This window comes from Kogia breviceps, chromosome 10 (assembly GCF_026419965.1).
Source record: "Kogia breviceps isolate mKogBre1 chromosome 10, mKogBre1 haplotype 1, whole genome shotgun sequence".
Taxonomy (NCBI): domain Eukaryota; kingdom Metazoa; phylum Chordata; class Mammalia; order Artiodactyla; family Physeteridae; genus Kogia; species Kogia breviceps.
The window spans coordinates 60,154,630-60,178,369 of record NC_081319.1 but is presented as its reverse complement, the minus strand read 5'-3'; the positions used below and the strand labels follow the sequence as shown (position 1 = coordinate 60,178,369).

The window sequence follows — 23,740 nt, the reverse complement described above, 5'->3', positions numbered from 1 at the left end:
TACAGTAGGTCCTTATTTGTTGTCTTTTTTTAATATATAGTGGTGTGTATATGTCAATCCCGATTTATCCCTCCCACCTCCCCTTACTCTGGTAACCTCCATTCTGTGCTCCATAGTGGCTGTTACCAATTGGCATTGCCACCAATAGTGTGTAGTATTGGTTGCGCAGTGGTTAAGAATCTGCCTGCCAGTGTAGGGGACACAGGTTCGAGCCCTGGCCCAGGAGGATCCCACACTCCTCAGAGCAACTAAGCCTGTGCGTCACCACTACTGAGTCTTCACTCTAGAGCCCACGAGCCACATCTACTGAGCTCACGTGCCACAACTACTGAAGCCTGTGTGCCTAGAGCCTGTGCTCCACAACAAGAGAAGCCACTGCAAAGAGAAAGCTGCGTACCACAACGATGAGTAGCGCCCACTTGCTGCAACTATAGAAAAGCTGCATGCAGCAAAGGGGACCCAAAGCAGATTAAAAAATAAGAATAGTAAGTAGTAGATTTCTCTTTTTTCCACACCTTCTGAAGAATTTCTTGTTTCTAGACATTGTGAGGATGGGTATTCAGAGTGGTTCTAGGTGATACTTCTTTGTACATCTGATTTGCATTTGTCTAACATAAAGCAATGGTGAGCATCTGCATATGTGCTTTTTGTTTGAACAGTGTGAGTAAAATTTACCCCTTGAAAAAGGGTTATTGTAAGGTTGCCTTGTTTTGAAGTCTATTTCGATGACCTACCCCAAGACTTTTTTTTTTTTTTTTGCGGTACACGTGCCTCTCACTGCCGTGGCCTCTCCCATTGCAGAGCACAGGCTCTGGACGCGCAGGCTCAGCGGCCATGGCCCACAGGCCCAGCCGCTCCACGGCATGTGGGATCCTCCCGGACCGGGGCACGAACCCATGTCCGCTGCATTGGCAGGCGTACTCTCAACCACTGCGCCACCAGGGAAGCCCCCCAAGACATTTTTTGAGGGCTGTTGTCACAGCTGCCCAGGCATTGTGAATATGAAGTGCCTATAGGGTCCAGTTTTAGAGTTTCTGTTATGGGAAAGAGAAGGTGGCAGGATTTCTCCTGTCCCTCTCTGGTTACTGACACAACCTTAGCTGTAGGGAAAGTCCTGTTCCTGGGTTTTAACTTAGAGTGGGATGTGCCTGACCAAACACGTAAGGGCTTCCGTCCCATTCCTCCTTCCCCCTTACCCTTCATCCCCCAGACAAGCATAAACCCCTGCAAAGTCACCTGTTGAGGGAGCTGTCTTGTAGAGTGCGATGACCCTAACAAAGGAGTCGGGAGGTCGGAACCCAAACACCGGGATATGTTGAGACCAGGTGCATTTCCAAATGTCATCTAGCCCAGAGAGTTCCACCATCCTTTGGGTGTCAGAGGGTTGGTTTAGTAGTATGAGGGCACACTTAGATCTGGAGATTGTGATCCCATGCAGTGGGGACCAGGTACTACATGTTCAAGGGGGGTGAATTAGCTGGCATATCCTCCCGAGGTCCTCAGGCCCACAGCAGTCCAGCCTTGGGACCAAATTGGGTCTGTGTCCAGGGATGTGACACTAGCACTTTCACCGTGACTAAACGAATTTAGTGATCATTTCTCTTTTCTATAATTTAATTTTAAATTTAGAATGGAGTATAGTGGATTTACCATGTTGTGTTCATTTTTGATATACACCAACATGATTCATTTATACAGAGATGACTATATATTCTTTTTGGAATTATTTTCCCTTTGAGGTTACTAAAGGGTGTTGAGAAGAGTTCCAAGTGCTCTACAGCAGGTCCAGTTTGATTACAAGTTTCCTGTCTGTAAATATGTATATACTAAATCCAACCTCATGATTTATGCCTCCAACACACCTTTCCAGCTTGGTAACCATAAGTTTGTGTTCTAAGTCTGGGACTCTGTTTCTGTGTTGTAAGATAGTACCTTTGTATCAATTTTTAGATTCCACCGATAAGTAATATCATATGATAGTTATCATTGTCTGATTTATGCCACTTAGTATGAATGTATCTAGGTCTTTCCGAGTGGCTGCAAATGGCCTTATTTCATTCATTGTATGGCTGAGTAATATTCCATTGTACATATCTACCATAATTTCTTTATCCAGTCTTCTTTCCAAGGATGTTTAGGTACCTTCCAAGTAGAGGCTCTTGTAAACAGGGCTGCATAAATTTTGGAGTGCCCGGGTACTGTCAATTTACCTTTTTTTTTTTTCCAAGATACAGGCCCAGGAGTGGAAGCACAATATGCTCTGAAGCTGTTGTTTAGATTTGTAAGGAATCCCCACCCACTTCTCCAGAGTGCCTATTAGCAATTTACATTCCCACCATCAGCTTGTCAGGGTTCCCTTTTATCCACACCCTGTCCTGCCTTTCAGGTTTTACACTTTGTGAGGTTTTCCATTCTGACTGGTGCGAAGCGATACCTCTTCCAAACTCTTCCCGAACAGACGGTGTACCATCCTCTGGATGTCCCATTCATGTTTTAGCTGTAGGAAGGGTCCTCTGCACCTGGAGGTATGGGACCCATGGAACGGGGGCCAGGCAGTGTTACTCTAAAAGTGCTGCATTTGCTGTCCCATCCTCAGCAAGCCTCTCAGACCCACGAGTGTAGAGCCTTAGGTCCCATCCAGCTGTGTGTCTAGATGTGATCAGCCCAGGTTGCATCACAGCCCTTGAACACATGTGGTAAGAATTTCTCTCCCTCTCACTGTCTTTTTTTTGGTTCTTGTTATTTAATTTTATAATGGGGTATAGCTGATTTTCAATGCTATGATTCTTCGTGCACTACATCTATCCACTTGATTCACTTAAGGAGAGACATCAATAAATTCTTTTACAGATTCTTACAGTCTTATATACGCTTTTCCAGTGACAGCAGTGTGCTGAGTCCAGCTGTTTGAGCTATACAGCAAGTCCTGTTGATTACGTATTTTGTTTATGGAACCGTATCTATGCTAATTCCAACCTCCTGGTTTATGCATCACCCCACCCCACCTTTCTCTTTTAGCAGTCATAAGTGTGTTTTCTAAATGTGTGACTGTGTTCCTGTTTTGTAATTGAGTTCATGTGTAGTCATTTTTACATACCACCTATAAGTGATACCTTATGATAAGTCTCTAGAATGTCTGACTTATGTCACTTAGAATGATCGTACCTCAGTCTCCACGAGTTGCTGCAACTGGCCTTATTTCACTGATTTAATTGCTCAGGAATATTCCAGTGTACATAAGTACCACATCTTCTTTATCCATTTCTTCCTTCCAAGGACATGTATGTTGTACCCAAGTCAAGGCATTTCTAAGCAGAGCAGCACTAAACGTAGGGGTGCCTGTGTCCTGTAGATTTTTGGTTTTACCAAGATATACGCCCAAGATTGGAAGTGCCGTATGGTCTGTAGCTCTATTTTTTAGAACTTTTAGGAAACACCACACACTTCTCCAGAGTGGCCGTTGGCTATTTACATCCCCCCCACCCATCAGGGTAACAAGGCTTTCTTTTCTCCATGCCCTGAGCTGCATTTCTGGTTTTACACTTTTCCAAGATGGCCCTTTGGACGCATGCGAAGTCAGAATTCTTTGTAGCACTGATTTTCATTTCGCGGTTGTTTGGTTCGCCAAAGGGCCTATGTGTTTTTCCTCAATATATTTATTTTTATAATGGGGTTTAGCTGATTTTAACTGCTGTGGTTATGTCGCTTTACACTAACGTGATTCACTTCCACAGGGATATCAATAAATACTTTTTACTATTCGTACTACTCAGATATATTCTTCTGCAGTGAATAGGGTGCGTTGAGTCCAGATCATTGACCAATGAGTAGGTCTTGACGATTCCATATTTGGTTTATGGAACGGCATCTGTGCTAATTTCAAACTCTTGTTTTATGCATCATCCCACCTCACCTTTCCCCTTAAGCAAGCATCAGTGTGTTTTCTAAATGTGTGACTCTCTTCTGTTTTGTAATTCAGTTGATCTGTAGCGATTTTTACAGCGATGTTTCCTGCAATTGTGCCTTGCTTTCAAATCCTCTTCGTTGCCTAACATCAATATATTTTTGGACGATAGTTATCATTTAGAACGCTGCAGGTATGTGAAGTGCAGGCTCTGACGCTGCCCCTACCTGAAGCCCTGACACGGGTCCTAAATTAGGCCCTGATTCTCTAAGTAACTAAGGATTTGACACTAATCCTAGGTCATTACTTGACACTAGCGCTAGTCCTTAACCTAAGGTTTCGTGGTATTCTTAGGTCTGCTTAGGAAATGGAGCCGTTTTCAGCTGACAGGGCATTTGCACTTAGAAATGTGAAGATATAAAAGTATCTCTTGGGCAGCTCTGTGCCCAACTCTGGAGCTCCTTTAAGCAGCGCATTTAATCCCCTCTCCTGGCGCACCCCAAAGCAATGGTCTCTTGCCTCTTCCAGGGCTACAGACTTCTCCCAGACTCCCTCCCAGCTAGCCGTGGTGCACTCACCCCTTCAGGCTCTGTTCACTCTGCCAACCTGAATCCTCTCCCTGGGATCCCATTGAAGCCCTAGGCTCAGCTCCCAGCCCCCGCCCGCCCTGGCAGGTGAGCAGACAAGCCTCTGGGGCTGGTGACTGCAGGTCAGCACCGATACTCTGTGCGGCAGTCTCACCGCTTTGCACACTGCACCCGTTTGGCTGCGCTCTCCTCCGCGGCACCGAAGCTTCCCCTCTCCGCTGCCGTCAGTCTCCACCTGCGAAGGGGATCCTAGTGTGTGGAAACCTTTGCTCCTTCACAGCTCCCTCCCACTGGTGCAGGTCCCGTCCCTATTCTTTTGTCTCTGTTTATTCTTTTTTCTTTTGCCCTACCCAGGTACGTGGGGTGTTTCTTGCCTTTTGGGAGGTCTGAGGTCTTCTGCCAGCGTTCAGTGGGTGTTCTATAGGAGCAGTTCCACGTGTAGATATATTTCGGATGTATCTGTGGGGAGCGAGGTGATCTCCGCGTCTTACACTTCTGCCATCTTCCAAACTGAGTCGAGACCCACGTTTAATCGGGTGTCCTAGGTGTCGTTTCACAACCTTGCCCGCGGAGCCTAGGCATGGGCGCCCTCTCAGCAGAGGCAGCAGTGGAATCCTCTCTCTCCTGGAGGCTCAGTTCCATTTTCAGGGTTTTCAGTTGATGAAGTTGGACCCCTTGGACTAAACCAGAGTCCTCTCACTTGGGATGTTAATTTCGTTGGTAAAGTCCCTGCCCATTTGCCCCATAAGGGAACCTGCTTGTGGTGTGAAATCCCATTGTGTTCAGAAGTGTGCAGCGTGCGTCCCGGGGTCCCCTTAGAGTTCTGCCTATCATGCGTGGCATGAAGGGCAGTTAAGAACTTGAGTGCCTTACTCAGGGGAGGTAGATTTGTGTGTTTTGGATAAAGAAAGGTACATTTTTATTCATAATTTTTCATACATGATTAAAAGCAGTAATCTCGGTACTCTAAATAGTTAGGTTACAAAGTGTCATATGCACCAAAGTGGGTGAGTACACTGAAGCCGTGTGTGATCCTGCAGGTCGTAGAGGCACTGGTGCCGCCAGATGCATCGACCCCGGGCGCTCGAGCGTGGCGCAGCCCGCCTCTGTCTACTGCCGCAGCGACCGTATCCTGAAACACGTCACGGCCACCAAGCGCTTCCAGAGCGCAGGGAAAGGGCAGAAAGCAAAACCTAAAGAGAAACCCAAGACAAAGGCGGAAAAAAGCATTCTTCGGAAATGTAGCGTTCAGGTAAGTTGACTGAGACCAACCATTTGTGTAGTTGAAACCAAAAGTGCCTGGAGGTTACAGCGTCAGTGGGTTGATGTGGAGTGTAGGGCACACAGGCCCAGACGGGATGCAGGCACCTTCACACTGCCCTCCGCCTTGCCCACCAGTGTTCTCGTCAGAATTACAAGCAGGCACGTGTTCTCATGTTTTCCTTCTCTGCCTCTAGCCATGGGATTAATTGCTAGGAACATGGGAACCGGCTGCTGCATGGAATATCTCTCCACCCACACACCAGCCCCGCTGGGAGGAGAGCGGTCCCTGTTGGAGTCTGTGTGGGGAGTTGACGCACAGGCAGCGGGTGGCTAGTGGGTTCTGGGGGTGCCGCACTGAGGGCTTGGTGGGGTTCAGGGATGTCATTTGTATGCCTGTCCTTTCTCCACGCGCTGCTGTGTCTGCAGTTCCTGCCTGTCAGTGTTGCTTGGGCGTGTTCTCACACGGGGCCCCAGCGCACCGTGCTCTCCACCTTGCTTCACTGCCTTACTCCATGGCCCCTTGGTTATTCTGGCGGCCTAGCACCTCATCAGGATGCTAGGATGACGGGTGATTCTGTCAGGGACCTTCTCATTGCTCGGATGTTGATGCATGCCTGCTGGATGTGGGGGAGTAGCCAAGGCCTCTGCCGAGCAGATTCAGTGTATTGGGCTTGGGATGGGCTAGGAGCTGATTGCGTTGTGACCCTCACTGCAGAGTGAAATGAGCAAATGAATTAATGAAATTCATATCCCACTTGAGCAAGTGTTCTTTGGGGTCCTCAATTTTTAAGGGTATAAAGGGACCTCGACAGCAAAAAGTTGGAGAGCTGCCTGGGAGGTGGTGGGCTGCTTCCTGTCCTTGGGTGGCCTGGGGGAACCTAAGGTTTCAAGGTATTCAGAGGTCTGCTTAGGAACTGGAGCCGTTTTCAGCTGAGAGGGCATTTGCACTTAGAAATGTAAAGATATAAAACTATGTCAGTGCATCATGTTCTCCTCCAGGTTTTCTTTTCCCCAGTTTCACGGTTGCCCACCCACCGTTCTTTCCCTGTGGGGAAAAGTTGTTACCAGTACGGTGTGACCACCGTTTGGTGACCTGCTGTTGTGTGTGGACGCACATTTTAAGTTGTGTTAGGAACATAACACAATTTTTCTTTTTTAACTTTTCCCTTGATCTTAGGGGTTTGTTTTTGTTTCATGACCTGAAATTTTACGTTAGAATTTCTGGAAAGAAATTATGAAAGCGATTTTGGAAATGTAAAATCAAAAAAAAGAACCAAAATGAACCAGATTATCTAAAATGATACGATCTATTCTGAATAAAGTACTTCATTCCACTTAACAGAAATAACTGGATTTTCCCTTTCTGATTATTCAGAACTCACATCCAGAGGCATGGGGTTTTGCAGGGGCCGGGGTTCAGAGTAACATAAATTTTAAAAACTTTTTAATTCCTGAGAACGTCATAATTTCTTTGCTTTTATGAATGTTCACTGGGCTTCCCTGGTGGCACAGTGGTTGATAGTCCGCCTGCCATTGCAGGGGACGCGGGTTCCTGCCCCAGTCTGGGAGCATCCCACATGCCCTGGAGCGGCTGGGCCCATGAGCCATGGCCACTGCGCCTGCGCGTCCGGAGCCCGCGCTCCGCAAAGGGAGAGGCCACAGTGGTGAGAGGCCCGCATATCGCAAAAAAAAAAAATGTTCACTGTTGTGAACAGGTTCTCCTTAGATGTTTATCGTTTTGAGATGGGTTGACTACATGTGAGAGAGGTGGAGGCCATGGGGTGGGGGGCGGGGGTGACCAGAGTGAGATGGTGGCTGTCTCTTTAAAAGGAGGTGGGACAGAATGTTTGCTCTGAGGTCACCAAGGGGACCACAATTACAGGGGAGGCAGTTGGTGTGAGGTGAGGAAGAGGTAAGGTGCCCGTAGGGAGTCTTGGGTCTAGAAAGTGAAATGTGTTAAACTGTTAACACCGAGGACTTACCTAGAAACAGAGACACTTTGTGGAACAAACTAGGTATCGTGATTGAATGAGGGCACAGGAAGAGAAATGTTGTTTAAATGTGTAAATACACTTAGATGAGCTGTACCACGGTGATGGTCAATAGTGATAACGTTAGTCCTCTGAAATATTTCCTAGATTTTTTTAACATCTTTATTTGAGTGTAACTGTTTTACAATAACGTGTTAGTTTCTCCTTTACAACAAAGTGAATCAGTTATACATACACATATGTTCCCATATCTCTTCACTCTTGCATCACCCTCCCTCCCACCCTCCCTATCCCACCCCTCTAGGTGGTCACAAAGCACAGAGGTGAACTCCATGTGCTATGAGGCAGCTTCCCACTAGCTATCTAATTTACATTTGGTAGTGTGTATATGTCCCTGCCACTCTCTCACATCGTCACCGCTTACCCTTCCCCCTTCCCATATCCTCAAGTCCATGCTCTAATAGGTCGGTGTTTTATTCCCGTCCTACCACTAATCTCTTCATGACATTTTTTTCCTTAGATTCCATATATATGTGTTAGCATATGGTATTTATATTTCTCCTTCTGACTTACTTCACTCTGTATAACAGACTGCAGGTCTATCCACCTCATTACAAATAACTCAGTTTCATTTCTTTTTATGGCTGAGTAATACTCCATTGTATATATGTGCCACATCTTCTTTATCCATTCATATGTTGATGGATATTTAGGTTGCTTCCATGTCCTGGCTATCGTAAATAGAGCTGCAATGAACATTTTGGTACATGACTCTTTTTGAATTATGGTTTTCTCAGGGTATATGCCTACTAGTGGGATTGTGGGGTCACATGGTAGTTCTAGCTGTAGTTTTTTAAGGAACCTCCATACTGTTCTCATAGTGCCTGTATCAATTTCCATTCCCACCAGCAGTGCAAGAGGGTTCCCTTTTCTCCACACCCTCTCCAGCATTTATTGTCTCTAGAGTTTTTGATGATGGCCAATCTGACCGGTGTGAGGTGATATCTCATTGTAGTTTTGATTTGCATTTCTCTAGTGATTAATGATGTTGAGCATTCTTTCATGTGTTTGTTGGCAATCTGTATATCTTCTTTGGAGAAATGTCTATTTAGTTCTTCTGCCCATTTTCGGACTGGGTTTTTTGTTTTTTGTTATTGAGCTGCCTGAGTTGCTTATAAATTTTGGATATTAATCCTTTGTCAGTTGCTTCATTTGCAAATATTTTCTCCCATTCTGAGGGTTGTCTTTTGGTCTTGTTTATGGTATCCTTTGCTGTGCAAAAGCTTTTAAGTTTCATTAGATTCCACTTGTTTATTTTTTTTAAATTTCCATTTCTCTAGGAGATGGGTCAAAAAGGATCTTGCTGTGATTGATGTCATAGAGTGTTCTGCCTATGTTTTCCTCTAAGAGTTTGATAGTGTCTGGCCTTACATTTAGGTCTTTAACCCATTTTGAGTTTATTTTTGTGTGTGATATTAGAGAGTGTTCTAATTTCATACTTTTACAGGTAGCTGTCCAGTTTTCCCAGCACCACTTATTGAAGAGGCTGTCTTTTCTCCACTGTATATCCTTCCCTCCTTTATCAAAGATAAGGTGACCATATGTGTGTGGGTTTATCTCTGGGCTTTCTATCCTGTTCCATTGATCTATATTTCTGTTTTTGTGCCAGTACCATACTGTCTTGATTACTGTAGCCTTGTAGTAGATTCTGAAGTCAGGGAGCCTGATTCCTCCAGCTCCATTTTTCGTTCTCAAGATTGCTTTGGCTATTCGGGGTCTTTTGTGTTTCCATACAAATTGTGAAATTTTTTGTTCTAGTTCTGTAAAAAAAATTCCAGTGGTAATTTGATAGGGATTGCATTGATTCTGTAGATTGCTTTGGGTAATTGGGACATTTTCACAATGTTGATTCTTCCAATCCAAGAACATGGTATATCTCTCCACCTATTTGTATCATCTTTAATTTCTTTCATCAGTGTCTTATGGTTTTCTGCATACCAGTCTTTTGTCTCCTTAGGTAGGTTTATTCCTAGATACTTTATTCTTTTTGTTGCAATGGTAAATGGGAGTGTTTTCTTAATTTCACTCTCAGATTTTTCATCATTAGTGTATAAGAATGCCAGAGATTTCTGTGCATTAATTTTGTGTCCTGCTACTTTACTAAATTCATTGATTAGCTCTAGTAGTTTTCTGGTAGCATCCTTAGGATTCTCTATGTATAGTATCATGTCATCTGCAAACAGTGACAGCTTTATTTCTTTTCCTATTTGGATTCCTTTTATTTCTTTTCCTTCTCTGATTGCTGTGGCTGGAACTTCCAAAACTAGGTTGAATAAGAGTGGTGAGAGTGGGCAACCTTGTCTTGTTCCTGATCTTAGTGGAAATGGTTTCAGTTTTTCACGATTGAGAACAATGCTGTCTGTGGGTTTGTCATATATGGCCTTTATTGTGTTGAGGAAAGTTCCCTCTATGCCTACTTTCTGCAGGGTTTTTATCATAAATGGGTGTTGAATTTTGTCAAAAGCTTTCTCTGCATCTATTGAGATGATCATATGGTTTTTCTCCTTCAGTTTGTTGATATGGTGTATCACGTTGATTGATTTGCGTATATTGAAGAATCCTTGCATTCCTGGAATAAACCCCACTTGATCATGGTGTATGATGCTTTTAATGTACCGTTGGATTCTGTTTGCTAGTATTTTGTTGCGGAGTTTTGCATCTATGCTCATCAGTGGTTTTGGCCTGTTGATTTCTTTCTTTGTGACATCTTTTTCTGGTTTTGGTATCCGGGTGATGGTGGCCTCATAGAATGAGTTTGGGAGTGTTCCTCCCTCTGCTATCTTTTGGAAGAGTTTGAGAAGGATAGGTGTTAGCTCTTCTCTAAATGTTTGTTAGAATGCTCCTGTGAAGCCATCTGGTCCTGGGCTTTTGTTTGTTGGAAGATTTTGAATCACAGTTTCCATTTCAGTGCTTGTGATTGGTCTGTTCATATTTTCTATTTCTTCCTGGTTCAGTCTCGGCAGCTTGTGCATTTCTAAATATTTGTCTGTTTCTTCCAGGTTGTCCTTTTTATTGGCATAGAGTTGCTTGTAGTAATCTCTAATAATCTTTTGAATTTCTGCAGTGTCAGTAGTTACATCTCCTTTTTCATTTCTAATTCTATTGATTTGAGTCTTCTCCCTTGTTTTCTTGATGAGTCTGGCTAACGGTTTATCAATTTTATTTATCTTCTCAAAGAACCAGCTTTTAGTTTGATTGATCTTTGCTATTGTTTCCTTCATTTCTTTTTCATTTATTTCTGATCTCTGATCTTTATGATTTCTTTCCTTCTGCTAAATTTGGGGGTTTTTTGTTCTTCCTTTTCTAATTGCTTTAGGTGCAAAGTTAGGTTGTTTTTTCGAGATGTTTCCTGTTTATTAAGGTGGGATTGTATTGCTGTAAACTTCCCTCTTAGAACTGCTTTTGCTGTATCCCATAGGTTTTGGGTCGTTGTGTCTCCATTGTCATTTGTTTCTAAGTACTTTTTGATTTCCTCTTTGATTTCTTCAGTGATCAGGTCATTGTTAAGTAGTGTATTGTTTAGCCTCCATGTGTTTGTATTTTTTTTTTTTTTTTTTTTTTTTTTTTTTTTTTTTTGCGGTATGCGGGCTTCTCACTGTTGTGGCCTCTCCCATTGCGGAGCACAGGCTCGGGACGCGCAGGCCTAGCGGCCATGGCTCACGGGCTTAGTTGCTCCGCGGCATGTGGGATCTTCCCGGACCAGGGCACGAACCCGTGTCTCCTGCATCGGCAGGCGGATTCTCAACCACTGCGCCACCAGGGAAGCCCGATGTGTTTGTATTTTTTACAGATCTTTTCCTGTAATTGATATCTAGTCTCATATCGTTGTGGTCAGAAAAGATACTTGATACGATTTCAATTTTCTTAATTTTGCCAAGGCTAGATTTGTGACCCAAGATATGATCTCTCCTGTTGAATGTTCCATGAGCACTTGAGAAAAATGTGTATTCTGTTGTTTTTGGGTGGAATGCCCTATAAATATCAATTAAGTGCATCTTTTGCAATGTATCATTTAAAGCTTGTGTTTCCTTATTTATTTTCATTTTGGATGATCTGTCCATTGGTGACAGTGAGGTGTTAAAGTCCCTTACTATGATTGTGTTACTGTCGATTTCCCCTTTTATGGCTGTTAGTATTTCCCTTATGTATTGAGGTGCGCCTATGTTGGGTGCATAAATATTTACAATTGTTATGTCTTCTTCATGGATTGATCCCTTGATCATTATGTAGTGTCCTTCTTTGTCTCTTGTAATAGTTTTTATTTTAAAGTCTATTTTGTCTGATATGAGAATTGCTAGTCCAGCTTTCTTCTGATTTCCATTTGCATGGAATATCTTTTTCCATCCCCTCACTTTCAGCCTGTAAATGTCCCTAGGTCTGAAGTGGGTCTCTTGTAGACAGCATATATATGAGTCTTGTTTTTGTATCCATTCAGCCAGTCTGTGTCTTTTGGTGGGAGCATTTAATCCATTTACATTTAAGGTAATTATCGACATGTACGCTCCTGTTACCATTTAGTTAATTGTTTGGGGTTTTTTCTTGTAGGTCTTTTCCTTCTCTTGTGGTCCTTGCCTAGAGAAGTTCCTTTAGCATTTGTTGTAAAGCTGGTTTGGTGGTGCTGAACTGTCTCAGCTTTTGCTTGTCTGTAAAGGTTTTAATTTCTCCATCAAATCTGAATGAGATCCTTGCTGGGTAGAGTCATCTTGGTTGCGGGTTTTTTTCCTTCATCCCTTTAAATATGCCCCGCCACTCCCTTCTGGCTTGTAGAGTTTCTGCTGAAAGATCAGATGTTAACCTTATGGGGATTCCCTTGTGTGTTATTTGTTGTTTTTCCCTTGCTGCTTTTAATATGTTTCCTTTGTATTTAATTTTTGACATTTTGATTATTATGTGTCTTGGCGTATCTATCCTTGGATTTATCCTGTATGGGACTCTCTGCGCTTCCTGGATTTGATTGACTATTTCCTTTTCTATATTAGGGAAGTTTTCAAGTATAATCTCTTCAAATATTTTCTCAGTCCCTTTCTTTTTCTCTTCTTCTTCTGGGACCCCTTTAATTCAAATGTTGGTGCGTTTAATGTTGTCCCAGAACTCTCTGAGACTGTCCTCAGTTCTTTTCATTCTTTTTTCTTTCTTCTGCTCTGCAGTAGTTATTGCCACTCTTTTATCTTCCAGGTCACTTATCCGTCCTTCTGCCTCAGTTATTCTGCTATTGATCCCATCTAGAGTATTTTTCATTTCATTTATTGTGTTGCTCATCGTTACTTGCTTCCTCTTTATTTCTTCTAGGTCCTTGTTAACTGTTTCTTGCAATTTGTCTATTCTATTTCCAAGATTTTGAATCATCTTTACTATCATTATTCTGAATTCTTTTTCAGGTAGACTGGCTATTACCTCTTCATTTGCTAGGTCTGGTGTGTTTTTATCTTGCTCCTTCATCTGCTGTGTGTTTTTCTGTCTTCTCATTTTGCTTATCTTACTGTGTTTGGGGTCTCCTTTTTGCAGGCTGCAGGTTCATAGTTCCCTCTGTTTCTGGTGGTGTCCCCAGTGGCTGAGGTTGTTTCAGTGGTGTGAACAGGTTTCCTGGTTGGGAGGACTTGTGCCTCTGTTCTGGTGGATGAGGCTGGATCTTGTCTTTCTGGTGGGCAGGTCCACGTGTAGTGGTGTGTATTGGGATGTTGGTAGGCTTATTATGATTTTAGGCAGCCTCTCTGCTAATGGATGGGGCTGTGGACGTGTCTTGCTCTTTGTTGGGCATAGGGTGTCCAGCACTGTTCGTTGCTGTCCTTGAGTGAAGCTGGGTCTTGGTGTTGAGATGGAGGTCTCTGGGAGATTGTTGCCGTTTGATATTACGTGGAGCTGGGAGGTCTGTTGTGGACCAGTGTCCTGAGGTTGGTTCTCCCACCTCAGAGACACAGCCTTGACACCTGGCTGGAGTGCCAAGAGCCTTTAATCCACACGGCTCAGAATAAAAGGGAGAAAAAAACAGAAAGGAAAGAAAGGAAGGAAGGAAGGAGGGAAGTAGGAAAGAAAGGAGGGAAGAAAGGAAGAAAGAAAGGGAGAAGACAAAATAAAGTAGGATAAAATATAGTTATTAAAATAAAAATAATTATTAAGAAGAAAAATTTCTATTAAAGAACCCCCCCCAAAAAAAATGGGTCAGTCTAACCCTAGGACAAATGGTGAAAGCAAAGCTATACAGACAAAATCTCACACAGCAGCACCCACATACACACTCACAAAAAGAAAAAAGGGGAAAATAATAGTATATCTTGCTCCCAAAGTCCACCTCCTCAACTTGGGATATTTCGCTGTCTATTCAGGTTTTCCACAGATGCAGGGCACTTCAAGTTGACTGTGGAGCTTTAATCTGCTGCTTCTGAGGCTGCTGGGAGAGACCTCCCCCTCTCTTTGTTCGCACAGCTCCTGGGGTTCAGCTTTAGACTTGGCCCCGCCTCTGCGTGTAGGTCGTCGGAGGACGTCTGCCCTTTGCTCAGACAGGACGGGGTTAAAGGAGCAGCTGATTCGGGGGCTGTAGCTCACTCAGGCCAGGGGGAGGGAGGGGCCCGGACGCGTGGCGAGCCTACGACGTCAGAGGCTGGCGTGACGCAGCACCGGCCCGAGGCGCACCGTGCGTTTTCCCGGGGAAGCTGTCCCTGGATCCCGGGACCCCGGCAGTGTTGGGCTGCACAGGCTTCCAGGAGGGGCGATGTGGAGAGTGACCTGTGCTCGCACACAGGCCTCTTGGTGGCGGCAGTAGCAACCCTAGCGTCCCACACCCGTCTCTGTTGTCCGTGCCGACAGCCGCGGCTCACGCCCCTTTCTGGAGCTCCTTTACACGGTGCCCTTAATCCCGTCTCCTCGCACCCCAGGAAGCGAAAAGACAAGAAAACGTCTCTTGTCTCTTCGGTAGCTCCGCGCCCGTTTCTGGAGCTCCTTTAAGTGGCTCTCTTAAACCCCTCTCCTTGCGCACCAGGAGGCAAAGAGGGAAGAAAAGGTCTCTTGCCTCTTTGGCAGCTCCAGACTTCAACTGGATTCCCTCCTGGCCAGCCGTGGTGCACTAACCCCTTCAGGCTGTTTTCACTCTGCCAACTCCAGACCTTTCCCTGGGATCCACCCGAGGCTCAATTCCCAGCCCCGCCCCCCCGGCGGGTGAGCAGACGAGCCTCTCGGGCTGGTGAGTGCTGGTCGGCACGGATCCTCTGCGGAATCTCTCCGCTTTGCCCTCCGCACCCTGTTGCTGCGCTCTCCTCCGCGGCTTTGAAGCTTCCCCTTCTGCCACTGGCAGTCTCCGCCCGCGAAGGGGCTCCTAGTGTGTGGAAACCTTTCCTCCTTCACGACTCCCTCCCACTGGTGCAGGTCCCGTCCCTATTCTTTTGTCTCTGTTTATTCTTTTTTCTTTTGCCCTACCCAGGTATGTGGGCAGTTTCTTGCCTTTGGGGAGGTCTGAGGTGTTCTGCCAGTGTTCGGTGGGTGTTCTATAGGAGAAGTTCCATGTGTAGATGTATTTCTGATGTATCTGTGAGGAGGAAGGTGATCCCCACATCTTACTCTTCTGCCATCTTCCTAGATTCTATTTCCTAGATTTTTAACTAAAAGGATGACATAGGTGTAGTGTTCTAGGGCTTCCCTGGTGGCACAGAGGTGAAGAATCCGCCTGCCAAGGCAGGGGACACGGGTTCGATCCCTGGTCAGGGAACGTAAGATCCCACATGCAGCGGAGCAACTAAACCCATGTGCGACAACTACTGAGCCTGTGCTCTAGAGCCCATGAGCCACAGCTACTGAGCCCGCGTGCCACAACTACTGAAGCCATGTGCCTAGAGCCCGTGCTCCACAACAAGAGAAGCCACCACAATGGGAAGCCCCCTGCTCGCTGCAACTAGAGAAAACCCATGCACAGCAACAAAGACCAACGCAGCCAAAAATTAAATAGATTTAAAAAAAAGAGTTTCTAAATAATGACTTTCATGTGTAATATTTTTGTTCATCTTTTCATGGTTTGTTCCTTTCTCTCTGTGTCTGATGTTTTATTGACCTGGGTCCATCTCAAAAGTAGGATTGTAATTGGAAAGCAGCTGGTACCAGTGATCAGTTTAGAAACCCTCCTTCCCACTGAGGCCTCTGCCCACTGCCCACCAGCTTCCTCCCCACCAGTGCACCAGGCGTGGCTTGTGCAGCCCCCTGCTTTCAGAGTGTAGTGGAAGTATCTTCCCTTCTTTCAAAGTCCTTCAGGAAGCGGGGCACTTTTTTTGTGGATTTTGTTTGTCGACTCGCCGAATAGTCTTTGTAGGTCACGTAATGGACATTCAAATAAGAGGCTGTTTGGAAAGCTTCATGCCTTTTTTCTCTTAAACATGATTTTAGTTATAGTTGCTTTAAATCTTTAAACTGTTTTGTTGTTTTCTTTTAGGAGCTTACTCCGTGGTGACAGTCTCGAGATAATCTGCATTGTCATCTGTGAATAGTGACCAGCAGCAGCAGAGTGGTTCGGGGCTTGGTGATTCCCTTGGACCCTCAGTTGCATCGGCCAGGTTTTGGTTGTTTTTAGGAAGTTGGAAGAAGCGCCCAAGATTCTGTGTGGGGCAGGTAACATGGTAACAGTGTTAAAGGCCAGCAACACAAGTTTAAGTTTTGATGTCATGTTTTCTATTTCAAAAGCGGCATTATATGTAAAGAAACTGATGTAATGTTAGTATTTGTTTGAAATGGTTTAAGCTTTAGCCCAAGATTTCTTGAAGAATGTCTAATTGTGTGTTAAGAATTTGATTCAGAACACTCGTTTATTGTTACATGGTTGGGTTTTTGAGTGCATTTACGATGACGTTGTATATTCTCTCTGGTGAGAACTGTATTTTGTAGAGGAGAGTCCTTCCTGCAGAAAGCCTTGGGTGACCAGGACAGTGGCGTGGTCCTTTGTGGCACAGGTGCTGATGTCACAGCTACTCCTGCAAGCTTCCAAGTGGCCTGGGAGAGTGTGGGCCTAGGCCCAGGGTCAGGGAGTTGCAGAGCTGGACATGGAAATGGGAGGTGGAAACCAAACTTAATGGGAACCAAAAAGAGAATTCAGTTGTGTGTGATTTTGAATTTTGTGTATTTTCTGTTTGAAGGTTCTCATTCTGTACTAGTCCTTCCCCTGGGATGGAACATGGCATAAAACCTGAGTCATCGTTAGCATTTAAATGTAATTGAAGCCTGCACAGCTTGGAAACAAATTCTCAACATATATACTACCTTTTTCAGGCTTTTTCATTTTAAACAGGAGTGAAGTTTTCACAAACACGACCCTTTAAACAGTCTGTTAGAAAGAGGAGAGACGAAATATACACCAAAGGTGCTGTGTGGTCAGTATTTTCTCAGTGTCCCAATTGTCTGCTGCTGCAGACCCTGCACGCAGAGCTGGATGGGCCCATCTTGTGTCAACACAGTCGTGGCTTGGGAATCTGGGCAGGGTTCAGCGGGGGCTGGGTGTGGGTGTTCAGGGTCCGAACCCCCCATCTCCACATGATCCCTGCAGGAGCGTGGTCAGACGTCTCACACGCAGCTCGGGGCTTCCAAGCACTAGGCCCAGAGCCAGCACGGCGCTCTGTCCAGCGAGCTCTGCGGGGAGAGCCCAAGGCCCCCGCCACCCTGTCCTGTCCTGTCCACGCTGCCGCTCACTTCCTCTTTCCACGCTACCTCTTGTACAAATCCTTGTCCTCAGCAGTTGACAAATTCACAGATTTGGTTTGCTAGCTGTGTTTTTCTACTGAACGTTAGATACAAGACTGTTACAGTTTTCTTCAAGAATCCCTTTGAATCCTGTCAGCGCACTTTAGGAAACACCTTCAGTTTTTGTAGGTGGAGAATTGTTGCGATTCACCGTGTCTGGGTTTCCTCCATGCGGGTGGTGCCCCTTCTCGTGCGCTCTCGTGGCTGGTGGGTGCCGGTCGTGGGCCTGGACCGTGGCCCTGGCTGATGCCTGGCGTGGTTCGGTTGCATTTCCCTGTTAGGTATGGACGAGAAGGGTGACCCGAGTGGTGAGGACGCACCCAAGGCCATCAAGCCCACCAGGAAAGAGTTCAGGAAGATGCAGGTGTTGCAGAGGACCACCATCGCGAAGCGCGAGGGCGCCGGGGATGTGGAGGTGGATGCCCTGGAGCCGCTGCCCTGGCAGCAGCAGAGCCCGTCGCGAAGGCAGCCGAAGCGGACTGAGTGGGTGGAGGAGTCCCTGACCACGGTACGGTGCCGGGGCCGGAGGGGTATCCCCGTGTCCCTAGAGGACTGGGCGGAGCCGGCGTCCTGTCCGGTGACAGATGAGGGGAGCGTGGAAAGCACCTCAGACGGGACGAGCGGTCCCGGGTCTGGTTCCACGGGTGCTAAGGAACGAACGGCCTCCTGGGCAAAGGCCAGAGGGCGTGGTGACGAGGATGACACCTCCGATAGTGACAGTGACGGGTCAGCGGTAGAGGTGAGTGTGGAGCCGTCATCGGCCGTTGGCAGAAACCTCAAGACAGAAGCGTTTGTCTTCTGAGATAAGTGAGCTTTTCCCAGGAGTGGCATTGTGCGTGGGGCTGGGCTCTGCCAGCTCCCAGGTCCATGCGCCTGCTCGAGGCTGGCAGGCCTATCTCTTCTTTCTCTGTGTTTGTTAATCATATCTATCTCTTATGCTGTTATTATTGACTTAACATTTTCCATCAGTGGGCTCACTTTTTAAAGTCTTCCCGTAAGTTTTCTCATGAATGGATCCTGAGTTTGAAGTACATATGTGAGCAAACAAAATTATTTTTGAGTCACGGGGGCACGTGTGCACCTATATTACCCGTCACTGCCTTGAGAGAACCCGTGGTCTTGTACCTGCCTCGCAGCAAGGTGCCAAGGCCAGCGGTGGTGACCGCACGGCTCCCCAGGGTGACAAGACAGCTGCGGCTGGCGCGCCCTCTGTGATGGTGTTCTCCCGCTCACCAGTGCTCATGCAGCTCGATTTTCTCCTTTCCCAGCTCTGGTCACTCGTGTCCCCTGCCCAAGGGCCATGATTCTTTGTCATGGTTTCCGTGCATCTTGAGAGCTGCCTCAGGCTCTCATGATTGTCCTACTCAGAGCACGTTTTCACCCCAGGCCTTCCTTGAATTGGGGCCCATGCCGCCCCCACAGCCCGTTCTCTAGCCAGTGTTGGGCATGCAGATGGCTTTGCCGTGGCCGTGTCATAGCTCCCCACCATCTCTCCCTTGCACTGAGGTAGCCTCGCGGGCTGGACCGTTTAAATTTTACCTGCCGTGGGGGTATGAGGAGGCACGGAGTGGAAGTATGATAACTGGTAAGGAAGAAGAATTAATGGAAATGTAAGTCAGTAGGAAACGTCATGTTATTGCTGATGGATTTGAGACTACACATAAACTTAAGTATTTCTCTGAGTAAACCTTGGATTCTGCGGAGGAAATACAATTAAGTGCATAATTATATATATATATATGTATATATATATATATATATATATATATATATATATATATATATATTTTTTTAGCGGTACACGGGCCTCTCACTGCTGTGTTCTCTCCCGTTGCGGAGCGCAGGCTCAGCGGCCATGGCTCATGGGCCTAGAAGCTCCGCGTCATGTGGGATCTTCCCGGGCCAGGGCACGAACCCGTGTCCCCTGCATCGGCAGGCGGACTCTCAACCACTGTGCCACCAGGGAAGCCCTTAAGTGCATAATTTGAGATATAAGATTTTGCTTAAGTACATTCGAGGGGTATGTTCACATATGTTATTAGTCTCGACCATCAAAACATTCTCTAGAGATCATGGACAGCTGTGTGTAGCCCTTGTAGTGAACCAGGTTCTTACTTCATGGCAGGCAACCACAGACTTGTTTAGCAGCTTAAACAACACACACTTATTAGCTCAGAAATCCGGGCCTGGCTTAGCTGGGCCCTCTCTGTTCTGGGTCTTACAAGACTGCCCTCTAGGTGTTGGTGGGGGCTGAGGTCCCACCAGAGGCTCAGCTGGGGAAAGATCCACTTCCAAAAGCTCTAATTTGATTTAGCATGTAAAATATGTCCCGGGCAATTTTTGTGGCATGGTAATACCAAAATGTTACCTGTTGTTTCTGAGACCCACGTTTTTTTTGTTTTCTTTTTGTTGTGTTTTGTTTTGTTTTTAACATCTTTACTGGAGTAAAACTGTTTTACAATGGTGTGTTAGTTTCTGCTTTACCACAAAGTGAATCAGTCATACATATACATATGTTCCCATATCTCTTCCCTTTTGCATCACCCTCCCTCCCACCCTCCCTATCCCACCCCTCTAGGTGGTCACAAAGCACAGAAGTGAACTCCCTGTGCTATGCAGCTGCTTCCCACTAGCCATCTATTTTACATGTGGTAGTGTATATATGTCCATGCCACTCCCTTACTTCATCACACCTTACCCTTCCCCCTCCCCATATCCTCAAGTCCATGCTCTAGTAGATCTGTGTTTTATTCCCATCCTACCACTAATCTCTTCATGACATTTTTTTCTTAGATTCCATATATATGTGTTAGCATACGGTATTTGTTTTTCACCTTCTGACTTACTTCACTTTGTATGACAGACTGCAGGTCTATCCAACTCATTACAAATAACTCAGTTTCATTTCTTTTTATGGCTGAGTAATATTCCATTGTATATATGTGCCACATCTTCTTTATCCATTCATCTGTTGATGGATATTTAGGTTGCTTCCATGTCCTGGCTATCATAAATAGAGCTGCAATGAACATTTTGGTACATGACTCTGTTTGAATTATGGTTTTTTCAGGGTGTATGCCCAGTAGTGGGACTGCGGGGTCGTATGGTAGTTCTAGCTGTAGATTTTTAAGGAACCTCCATACTGTTCTCATAGTGGCTCTATCAATTTACATTCCCACCAGCAGTGCAAGAGTGTTTCCCTTTCTCCACACCCTCTCCAGCATTTATTGTCTCTAGAGTTTTTGATGATGACCATTCTGACTGGTGTGAGATGATATCTCATTGTAGTTTTGATTTGCATCTCTCTAATGATTAATGATGTTGAGCATTCTTTCATGTGTTTGTTAGCAATCTGTATATCTTCTTTGGAGAAATGTCTATTTAGTTCTTCTGCCCATTTTTGGATTGGGTTTTTTGGGTTTTTTTGTTATTGAGCTGCCTGAGTTGCTTACAAATTTTGGAGATTAATCCTTTGTCAGTTGCTTCATTAGCAAATATTTTCTCCCATTCTGAGAGTTGTCTTTTGGTCATGTTTATGGCATCCGTTGCTGTGCAAAAGCTTTTAAGTTTCATTAGGTCCCATTTGTTTATTTTTGTTTTTATTTCCATTTCTCTAGGAGGTGGGTCAAAAAGGATCTTACTGTGATTTATGTCATAGAGTGTTCCGCCTATGTTTTCCTCTAAGAGTTTGATAGTGTCTGGCCTTACATTTACGTCTTTAACCCATTTTGAGTTTATTTTTTGTGTGTGGTGTTAGGGAGTGTTCTAATTTCATACTTTTACATGTACCTGTCCAGGTTTCCCAGCACCACTTATTGAAGAGTTTGTCTTTTCTCCACTGTATATCCTTCCCCTCCTTTATCAAAGATAAGGTGACCATATGTGTGTGGGTTTATCTCTGGGCTTTCTATCCTGTTCCATTGATCTATATTTCTGTTTTTTGTGCCAGTACCATACTGTCTTGATTACTGTAGCCTTGTAGTAGATTCTGAAGTCAGGGAGCCTGATTCCTCCAGCTCCATTTTTCGTTCTCAATATTGCTTTGGCTATTCGGGGACTTTTGTATTTCCATACAAATTGTGAAATTTTTTGTTCTAGTTCTGTGAAAAGTGCCAGTGGTAATTTGATAGGGATTGCATTGAATCTGTAGATTGCTTTGGGTAGTAGAGTCATTTTCACAATGTTGATTCTTCCAATCCAAGAACATGGTATATTTCTCCACCTATTTGTATCATCTTTAATGTCTTTCATCAGTGTCTTACAGTTTTCTGCATACAAGTCTCCTGTCTCCTTAGGTAGGTTTATTCCTAGATATTTTATGCTTTTTGTTGCAATGGTAAATGGGAGTGTTTTTTAAATTTCACTCTCAGATTTTTCATCATTAGTGTATAAGAATGCCAGAGATTTCTGTGCATTAATTTTGTGTCCTGCTACTTTACCAAATTCATTGATTAGCTCTAGTAATTTTCTGGTAGCATCCTTAGGATTCTCTATGTATAGTATCATGTCATCTGCAGACAGTGACAGCTTTACTTCTTCTTTTCCTATTTGGATTCCTTTTATTCTTTTCCTTCTCTGATTGCTGTGGCTGGAACTTCCAAAACTAGGTTGAATAAGAGTGGTGAGAGTGGGCAACCTTGTCTTGTTCCTGATCTTAGTGGAAATGGTTTCAGTTTTTCACGATTGAGAACAATGCTGTCTGTGGGTTTGTCATATATGTCCTTTATTATGTTGAGGAAAGTTCCCTCTATGCCTACTTTCTGCAGGGCTTTTATCATAAATGGGTGTTGAACTTTGTCAAAAACTTTTTCTGCATCTATTGAGATGATCATATGGTTTTTCTCCTTCAGTTTGTTGATATGGTGTATCACGTTGATTGATTTTGCGTATATTGAAGAATCCTTGCATTCCTGGAATAAACCCCACTTGATCATGGTGTATGATGCTTTTAAGGTGCTGTTGGATTCTGTTTGCTAGTATTTTGTTGAGGATTTTTGCATCTATGTTCATCAGTGATACTGGCCTGTAGTTTTCTTTCTTTGTGACGTCTTTGTCTGGTTTTGGTATCAGGGTGATGTTGGCCTCATAGAATGAGTTTGGGAGTGTTCCTCCCTCTGCTATCTTTTGGAAGAGTTTCAGAAGGATAGGTGTTAGCTCTTCTCTAAATGTTTGTTAGAATGCTCCTGTGAAGCCATCTGGTCCTGGGCTTTTGTTTGTTGGAAGATTTTTAATCACAGTTTCTATTTCAGTGCTTGTGATTGGTCTGTTCATATTTTCTATTTCTTCCTGGTTCAGTCTCGGCAGCTTGTGCATTTCTAAATATTTGTCTGTTTCTTCCAGGTTGTCCTTTTTATTGGCATAGAGTTGCTTGTAGTAATCTCTAATAATCTTTCGTATTTCTGCAGTGTCAGTTGTTATGTCTCCTTCTTCATTTCTGATTCTATTGATTTGAGTCTTCTCCCTTTTTTTCTTGATGAGTCTGGCTAATGGTTTATCAATTTTATTTATCTTCTCAAAGAACCAGCTTTTAGTTTGATTGATCTTTGCTATTGTTTCCTTCATTTCTTTTTCTTTTGTTTCTGATCTGATCTTTATGATTTCTTTCCTTCTGCTAACTTTGGGGGTTTTTTGTTCTTCTTTCTCTAACTGGTTTAGGTGCAAAGTTAGGTTGTTTATTCGAGATGTTTCCTGTTTCTTAAGGTGGGATTGTATTGCTATAAACTTCCCTCTTAGAACTGTTTTTGCTATATCCCATAGGTTTTGGGTCGTCGTGGTTCCATTGTCATTTGTGTCTAAGTATTTTTTGATAACCTCTTGGATTTCTTCAGTGATCACTTTGTTATTAAGTAGTGTATTGTTTAGCCTCCATGTGTCTGTATTTTTTACAGATCTTTTCCTGTAATTGATATGTAGTCTCATAGCGTTGTGGTCAGAAAAGATACTTGATACGATTTCAATTTTCTTAAATTTGCCAAGGCTAGATTTGTGACCCAAGATATGATCTATCCTGGAGAACGTTCCATGAGCACTTGAGAAAAATGTGTATTGTGTTGTTTTTGGATGGAATGTCCTATAAATATCAATTAAGTGCATCTTGTGTAATGTATCAGTTAAAGCTTGTGTTTCCTTATTTATTTTCATTTTGGATGATCTGTCCATTGGTGAAAGTGGGGTGTTAACGTCCCCTACTATGATTGTGTTACTGTCGCTTTCCCCTTTTATGA

At 44.5% G+C, this 23,740-nt stretch overlaps 1 protein-coding gene across 1 annotated transcript in view; it reads left to right on the top strand.

Moving 5' to 3' along the window:
* The first annotated feature begins 17,799 nt into the window (after positions 1-17,799).
* The window catches only part of LOC131764150 (death-inducer obliterator 1-like), a 29,420-nt gene continuing 23,479 nt past the window's right edge, over positions 17,800-23,740 (top strand). The window contains exon 1 of the mRNA XM_059077147.1: positions 17,800-18,255. Coding sequence (XP_058933130.1) covers positions 17,800-18,255 — 456 coding nt within the window. The remainder of the gene's footprint in view (positions 18,256-23,740) is intronic.